Genomic DNA, 9,133 nt, shown 5'->3' on the forward strand with positions numbered 1-9,133 from the left:
TCGAGCCCGCCCCCGGCACCCGCGCGTGGAGAGAAAGAGGAAAAGAGTCAGTACCGGCGGGCGGGTGTCCAGCTTTAGTCTCTAGTTTCCCTTCGGGAGGCGAAGACATGGCGCGGCGGAGCTTCCGCGGGGCCGAGCGGGAGTGCGCGAGTGAGCTCAGGTGTGAGCGCCGGGGAGCGAGCGGGCGGGAGAGCGACGCGCGCGCGTGGGGCGCCGGGGCCGCGCGAGCCGAGTGAGTACCACTGCCGTTAAGGGGGCGCGGCCGCCGCGCGCCGACGTGGCGCAGCCGAGCCCACCGACGGCATGCGCACTGACGTCACCGCGGCCCGCCCGCCCTGCCGGGCCGCGAGCCAAGCATACGGTGCCTGCGCAGCCGGCCGCGCCACGTCGGATGCTGTGGCCGAGGGCGGAGGCGGGGGAGGAGGAGGGAGGGGAGAGAAGGGGTGAAGAAGTGAGAGGGAGAAGGAAGGAGAGGGAGGCGGGCTCCCCGACTGGCTGCGGGGACTGGAGTTGCGGGAAGTTAAGTAGCGCCCAGCTGAGGATGGCTCCTGCAGCGAACGCGCTCAGCCGGGCTCCTGGCTACGCGGCGACGGCTGGGTGACGGCGCCCCACAGTGCGGGCCAGGGCCGGGGCGTCCCGGCAGGGAGGCGACCGTCCCCTGAGGCCCTCAGCCCCTGCCGCGGCAGCGCCTAATGAAGCGCGGAAAGGAGAGCCCAGATGGCAGCGACGGGGGCCGAGAGAGCAGGAATTTGTTAAAAGACGATGAGAGGGGAGAGCCTGCTTTCCGAGTGAGGGCCAGCGCTGGGGAGCAGAGACGGTGGCTTCTGTCCCTGCCCTCCTCCGTTATGAACCAAAAATAAAATTCTAAGCCCTGCAGCCAACGGCTGGACCCTCCCCTCCGCCTGTGGCCTTCTAAGTTATCTTGAAAAACTAGTTCAGGCCTTGATGGGAAGCGGAAGTCAAACATGGCCTCACAAACATCCGCACGGAGACCCTAAGACTAATAGAGGACTCTGATAAGAAACATTTGCAGTGTATTCCCGGCTTCATCTGCATGATAACACCTTGGTCTCCACAACTCCTTCATGCAACCCGGACATTCCCTTCTACTGAGTCCAGGTCTTTAGATGATAACTCTCAACCAGTTGCCAATCAGAAAATCTTTAAATGTACCTATGACCCGGACGCCTCCACTTCACATTTTACCTCCTAAATAGCCAACCTACATCTTACATATTGATTGATGTCTCATGTCTCCCTCAAATGTATAAAACCGAGATGTTTCCTGGCCACCCTGGGCACATGTCATCAGAACCTCCTGAGGTTGTGTCAATGCACGTCCTTAACCTTGGCAAAATAAACTTCCTAAATTGAGACCACTCTCAGAAACTTCTGGTTTTCACCATCATCTACCTGTTGCCGTGGCTGACCCCTGGCTCTCGTGCCTTGGATCGTGTTCTTCCCGCCTGCCCCAGTGCTTTGCAACTGCTGTTAACTTCCGCAATGCCTTGCTGGATTCGCATTCACACAGGCCTAATCTCTTTAGCGAAGGAAACACCACCCCTCTCTTGGCTGTACTTTTCCCTTTGACAACAAAACTGTTCAGGGAGGCTGAGCTCCTCATCTCTTGTCACTCCCTCCAGTCCAGTTTGTCTGGTTTTCATCAAGTTCTGCTGCACTGCCCTCAACCATGGGAGGTCCTTTTGTGGAAGTCACTTATAACCTATGTGCTGCCAGATCCAATGGTCATTTTCTACTTTCATTCTATTTGAGCTCTTAGCAGCACTTGATGCAGCTGGCCGTCCCCCTCCTCCTTTGCTCCGGAGGTGCCACATCACTGCCTTACCCTCCAGTTCTCTGGCCACCCTGGCTACTCACTCTGTCAGCTTGGCAGTTTGCCCTCTTCTAGATTTATAAACATTTGAGTATCCCAAGGCTCAGCATTGGCCTTCTTCTCTATCTAGACTTCCCATAGATAGTCACATGCAGCCCCGTGTGGATGACTATCATGCAGATGCTTACAGATGCCAAATCTGCAACCTCATTTCTCTATTTCTGCCCCTCCACTGAACTCCAGACTCACCACCGCCACCACCTGCAGACGCTTATGGGTGCCACATCTGCAACCTAATTTCTCTCTTTCTGCCCCTCCACTGAACTCCAGACTCACCACCGCCACCTTGGCTTCTCTATTTGTTGTCTAACTCAGTGCTGCGCAACTCTGTGCATCAGGGCACACATGGAGATGCACATAGCATACATTGGTCTTGCATTCCCCACTCCATACACACATTTCAACACCGGTAATAGGATAATTGTTGGCCAGGCTGCAGTCATGATATGCTTGCCATTGTCTTGCATTCACATCCAAACTTCCAAGTGGGTGCCACAGTTTAGAAGAGAATCCTGAAATTAATACTGGGTTACTCTTTAAAGAGATAGCACATCACTCACGTTCTTAAAGGTTTAAGGATACCTAACTGATTAATTTCATGAGTAATTTCCTTTTTATGTATGTGCAAAAGTGCTATATAGTTAAAAACTTGTCTTATGTCTTAAGCCTAAAGAACTATTTCTTGGAAGTATAAAATGAAAATTTTAAGTTGAAAGAGCACATTGTGGTATCATTTAATTGGTAGTGTTTTTACCCTTAGTGGTACCTAAAACAAAGTTGCATGTTATGAGCCACAGCATCTTAGACTCAATAACAAATGCTATTGGTAAGGAACCCTGGGGGGTGGGGGAGAAAGCCTTCACAGGAAGGAGCAGAGCTCCAGAGGGGCCCTGGTGGCCCCTGGACTGCCCTGAGGTCTGACAGGTTGTGTCTCTTTGCCTGTGACCTGTTCTCCAGGGTTGTACTGATTGGGAACCTCTGGTTGTCTTACAGTAGGTAGTTAGTCGGCCTGAGCAGGGCAGGAGAGGACTCTTCCCCCACAACCCACACCACCAGAAATGTTGTGTGACCATCAAGTGATGGTCAGGAAGTTGTTACACTGTTTCTCTAAAATAATAATTGGTTGCAGTCAGTGCCAGGGAAAGGCAGTCTCCCAGTAGGTAGAAAAAACCTGAAAGTGGTGATCAGCAGCTTCCTGGTAAGATCTCTTTGCCACACATCGAGAGGCAAAATGGCAACGTTTGACTGGTATATGACCTTCTAGGAACATGGGGCTGGTAAGGGAAGATTGCCTCAAGTGAGCACGTGTACACCTCCAAAAAACACACTGCCCCTGCTCACTTTCCAAGTGCTAGCAAGTCACTGCGCATGTGGACAGCCTACCCTAAGGGAAGAATCAGGGGACGAGGGATGCAAGACTCCAGAAGTATGCCAGTGTATAAAACCCTAAGTCAGAGGTCAAACCGTGCACTTGATCTCTAAAGTTACCTGCTTGGCCATCTTCCAAGTGTACTTTCCTTTTGTTCCAGATCTAAAGCTTTTTAATAAACTTTCACTCCTCCTTTAAAGTTGCCTCAGTCTCTCTTTCTGCTTTATACCCCTCAGTTGAATTTTCTTCTGAAGAGGCAAGAATTGAGGTTGCTGCAGACTCTTACAGATTCACTGCCACTAACATATTATATTTGGGTGCTATGTGATTCAGATACATTCTGCTCCTGACAGTGTGACAGCGAAGTTAATTTCACATGTTCAAAGAACTCCTGATTCTCCCACCTACCAGCAAATAGCTTCTCCTCTAGAATACAATCCAAGCTACTCATTACAGTGTGGAATAATCTGTCTACTCAATAGCATTTCTAATGAAGGAAATACCGTTAAGAAGGTAGTGAACTTCGCAAAAAAAAAAAAAAAAAAAAAAAAAAAGACATTTATTTTTCAGCTTCATTTGTAGCTAGGGGTAGCCAAGTGACACAGTTCTGACCATGGAAATCTGCTGGGGGGTTTTGGGGGAAATTTACATTCTTAATATGGGGACACCCCTTCCTCCTGGTGACATCATTTGTACCACCTTGAATTCAGACAGAAGGCCAAAGGTAGAACAATCATATCGCAACTGTGAGGCAATCAAAGGCATGAAAATCACATGCTAAAGGTGACAGAGCAGGAAGGTCAAAGGCATGTGGGAATCTGAGGGTCCATGGAGGCACTTCAGAGCTGTGGACTCCTCGTCCAGACTTTTTTGTTGTGTGGGAAACAAATTTCTATTAAATAAAGTCCGTGTGGTTGGTGTCTTCATGGGCAGCCAAATGCAATCCCTAGCACACATGGCCTACCAGACCCTGCATGATGGGGGTCCTGCCCAATTGTGAGCTCCTCCCTCTTGGCTCCTCTGGCCACACTGGCCTTTCTGAGGTTCCTCTAGCAGGACAAGCCAATTCTTCCCCTTGGGACTTTGTGTTAGCCACTCCCACTGAGACAGCCAAGCATAAAGGGGTCCGCAGGGAAACTCTGACTACCTGCACACCGGAAGATGGGGTGGAGCCACAGAAGTTCACGCCCTTTGCAGGGGACAGGAGCCTGACCTCTTCTCTTCCCGGGTGGAACCTGGGATTCAATCTGTGACGCGGGAAACCGGCTAGCAGGACTCTTGCTTTGCTGAAAGTCCCTGTTTCCTTTTTTTCCTTTTTGCCTAATAAATTCCATTTTCCCCACCCTTCAAAGTGTCTGTGAGCCTAATCTTTCGTGGTTACGTGACAAGGATGCTGTTTTTAGCTAGGCTAACAAGAAAGTCCTACAACACCACTGCCGAGAACTGTCTCTTCCAGATCCTTGCGTAGTTAAGTTCTTCTCATTCTGGAATCAGCTTTTCAAGGGGCCTGCTCTGTCTTACTGTCTTTATAGCACTCTATCCTCATCTGAAATTCCTCATTTATCTGTCTGCTGGCTTATTGTTTTTCTCCACTGACTAGAATGTCAGCTCCATGAGGGGAGAAACCTAATCCATCTTGCCCACTAGGTATTCCCAGCACCTAAAACCATGGTGGGCACAGAAGAAGCATTCAACAGTTATTTTCTCCCCATAATTCTAGAACATAGATACATTTAATTTCTTACAACTGCTACCTAAATGAAGAGTAGCCAATGATGACTAAACAGAGAATGAAAAATGTATATAGCATATAGATGGCACATGGCCACTGATCTTTTCTGACATTTGCTTTATCTTGTAAATACTTTGTGTGTGCATATGTGTGTGCACACGTGTGTGCATGCATGCATGGGAGTGTCCAGCCCCTCCAGCCCTAGATGCTGAGGATAAATGTCAGGCATCACCCACTGGTGATATAGATGTACTATGTAGATGTTCTATGTAGATGTACATACTCAGTAGATAGGATGAGAATTGTTGAATGATCTTATTTGCATCTCACAATAACAGTAGGAGTAAGATGTACCAAAGAAAACAAAAACAAACAAAATGGAGAAGAGAAGCATTGTTGGACTTATGTGGGATGCAACTCTGGTGAGTGTGACCTGGGACCCAAAGCTGGATTTTCTAAGCCCCAGTTCCATTCCCCCAAGTGGGGGCTGACTTCTAAATAGAGTTTTGGGACCATTTTCTTTTCTTCTCTAAATAGGCTGTTTTCTCTCTCTCTCTCTTTTTTTTTTTTTTAGATGAGGTCTCTTTAGATGGGGTCTCACTCTGTCACCCCTGCTGGAGTGCAGTGGCACGATCTCGGTTCACTGCAACCTCTGCCTCCCAGGCTCAGGTGTTTGTCCCACCGCAGCCTCCCAAGTAGCTGGGACTACAGGCCCATGCCACCACGCCCAGCTAATTCTTCGTATTTCTGGTAGCGGCGGGGTTTTGTCATGTTACCCAGGCTGGTCTTGAATTCTTGAGCTCAGATGATCCACCCGTAAATAGGCTGTTTTCTAATCCCAAATGGTGGTAAATTCACTTAGTGTGAATGTTGTAAGCGCTAGAAAAAGTATTTGAAGAAGAAACGGAAAATGCAGATTCTCTTCTCCAGACGTGTATTTTGTGTCCGTGGCTACAGCACTAAACCTTTCTGAGTCTCAGTGTCCTCATCTGCAAGTCAGAGATGTGAACGCTAATGCCTCTCCCAGGAAGGTTGTGAGAATTAAGGGCTTTGACTAAACATGATTATGCCTGTACAGCTCCGTGTCACCCCACTTACCCCCTACAGGATCCTGAGACACAGGGGGTTCTCTGCCCTTTTTTGATGGAGAAATTGGATCTGTAGCTGGATTTTTTAAGCTTGGTGCAAGGATTGGTAGCTAGTGTGGGGAGACCCAAGAGAACCCAGCTCTTGCTATCTTATCCATTGTACATTTAAAAGTGTTTTGTAAGCCATAATGTACTAGAGAATGTACTGTTATTACTGCAAAGGGAGTTTCTTTTTATCAGCATTCATGAAATATACGAATAGTCCCAGTGTGTATTAAAATAATCCCACATAACAATCACTTCAATGAATATTGCTTTCTTATTCCAGGCTGGTTTCTGTTTCCTGTCTTCTTGTGCTGTTGTCTGATAGATGAGAATTTTGTATTGTTATTTACTGCTTCTATGGCTTGAATGTGTCCCCCAAAATTCATGTGTTGGAAACTTAATCCCCAATGCAATGGCGTTGAGAAGTGGGATCTTTAATAAGTGACTGGCTCATGAGGGCTCTGTTCTCATGAATGGATTTATGCTGTTATCACAGGAGTGGGCTCCCGATAAGAGGATGAATTCAGCCCTCCTTCCTCTTCTTTCATGTGTTCTCTTGCCCTTCCACCCTCCGCCATGGGATGACACACCAAGAAGGCCTTCACCAGATGTGGGGCCCTTGACCTTGGACTTCCCAGCCTCCAGAACTGTGAGAAATAAATATTTGTTTTTTATAAATTACACAGTTTCAGGTATTCTGTTATAGCAGCATAAAATGGACCAAGACAATGACCCAGGATTTCTCTGATTTCTCCTCCATTGTTAATTTTGCTCATAAGGGGAGAGCGTCAGTCATTCTTGACTTTGCTTTGTAACATCCAGGATATTTCTTATTATACTATGTAGTGTAGGCTTTAAATTAATTTTAATGTAATTTTTTGACATACACACATACACATAAAACACTTGAAGAGGATATACATATCTCAAAATCAAATAAAAATGATAGAATATATTTTACACACACACACACACACAAGTGAGGGATCTTTGGGATTTCATTGGGCCTCAACTTATCACTCAGTGACAGTTTCAGGCATTTTTCAAAAGTAATTCAACAGCTAATAAAGAGCATGGAGGTCCATTTTAGTCACATATGAGGTTATACTTTAGTTAACAGTATTCGAAGAAAAAAATAACCAGGCTGAACCTTGGCAAAATATTCCTCTTATCTTTATTTAAAAGTTAGAAAATAGAAACTTCAAAAAAGTTGAGAGTAACACAACCATGAATATTGATTTTCTAGGGAATTTCGAATGCTTTGTAAGTTATTTATAAAAAATGTGTTTTAGCAGAGAAATGGGAAGTGGTAAGGAAAATTTTATGTCTAGCTCTTGCATTGAGTCATTATTTGACCTTGTGCAAGCTACTTATGCATTCTGTAATTACATTTCCATATTGGAGGCCACAATACCTATCTTACTTAAAGATTCAAATAGTTATTCAATATTATGTCTTAGCATTTACAGCCCTCGTGCTGTACTATGTGCCTCCTAGAGGTAGTTTTGGCAATCTCAGAGTTTTGATAGCATTAGTGACACCATTTTTCAGAAGGGCTGTTTTCACAGGCTTTGAAATGAAGAAGGTCTCAAAGAAGAGGCTGTTGGCCTGGGTTATTTTTTCCTCCAAAGGAGCATGTTGTATCTTCTCTTACTGGCCATATGGACGTTTTGACTACATTCAAGAAAGAATTAATTTTTATGAATAAGTTTTTTTAAAAGTACAAAAAAAAATACACTTTGGAAAACCTAAATAACAGATTAATGTCCAAAGGAAAAAGCAAGTCACCACTTCTCAACAATCCTACCAGCAGGTAAAGTTGACTACTTGTAACATTCTGTTGTACGTCCCTCCAGGCTTCCAGACAAAAATAGACAAGGATTCTTTTTAGCTATCTTATTTTGTAAATTGTCCCTTAATTTGTGTTTGATGTTTTTCTCATAGTTAAAAACAGGAGTTACAGGTTTTTGGAAGGAAGACCATAGTGACCTTTTTTTTTTTATCACATTATGTTAATGTGATTATTAACATAATGTTATTAATATGACTAATCACTGAAGATGTCAACCTGATCACCTCATGATAGAAAGCGTTTTTAAGTATGGCCATTTTATTAGATTTAAGTTAATTTATTGGTGAGTTCAGCTCTATAATAGGACTCAATATGAACATGGGCTAAATTCTTTGTATCACAACCTTAAAGTTCCCCAAGAATTGCTAAGAGTCTATATTAACAAGCCTATGCCTGGTCATGAGTCTGGAAGATACCTCTGGGCTCTTGCCATCTCAGCTTTATTTGCTCTCACTATTCTAGGGTTAGAGATGGCAAGTAATTTCCTTAAAAAAATTTAGAGCTTTTTTTTCCTGCTGAAATTACTTGGTTTTTTTTTTAGACCATCTTTCTTCTCAGCAAGTGATTTCCTATAATTGATTAATTATTCCATTCAGGGTGAAGTATCTGTGTGTGACTTTGCAGGCTAGAGAGGGTTGTAAATAATGACTTCTGTCGGATCCTAGTCCTCAGTGTGTTTGCAGAAAAGCCAGCTCTGTTCTTGCTCAATTTTAGAAAAGGTCCAAGCTTGGGAAGTACAATTGCTGTTAATCCAGATAAGAACAAATCCCAAAGCCATCCTTCAGGTTTGGAGGGACCCTCTGGGGCACCATTCACAAGCTTTTCACTGACACAAGTTAATAAAATGCCTTTGGCCATGGAAAAAATAAAAGAAAATATACAATTTCAGTAGCTCACTGGAGACTTACAACATGACTATTCATGGCCTTAACAAAGAACCACAGGGCATTTGGGTAAAGAAAAGCTACACTTAGCATTCCAGGCAAGGTTGTGGCAAAGGTATAGCTTGACATGACATCACTCAGCACAAATATTGGGGAATAACATGCTGGGTCAGGCTTAGTTTGGGTTTGGCTTATTTACTGTTCCTCTGTCCCTTAAGAATGTTGTTATTCGCCTTTTCTTTTCCCTTCTCTTTTCATTTCAGAAGGAG

The 9,133-nt window shown here is 45.0% G+C and overlaps 1 protein-coding gene across 1 annotated transcript in view; it reads right to left on the reverse strand.

Moving 5' to 3' along the window:
• Positions 1 to 7,846, reverse strand: part of DAP (death associated protein) — a 102,822-nt gene extending 94,976 nt beyond the window's left edge. The window contains exon 1 of the mRNA XM_024356551.3: positions 55 to 7,846. Coding sequence (XP_024212319.1) covers positions 55 to 109 — 55 coding nt within the window. The 5' untranslated portion in view covers positions 110 to 7,846. The remainder of the gene's footprint in view (positions 1 to 54) is intronic.
• Positions 7,847 to 9,133: the final 1,287 nt, after the last annotated feature.

Source organism: Pan troglodytes, chromosome 4, assembly GCF_028858775.2.
Source record: "Pan troglodytes isolate AG18354 chromosome 4, NHGRI_mPanTro3-v2.0_pri, whole genome shotgun sequence".
Lineage (NCBI taxonomy): Eukaryota > Metazoa > Chordata > Mammalia > Primates > Hominidae > Pan > Pan troglodytes.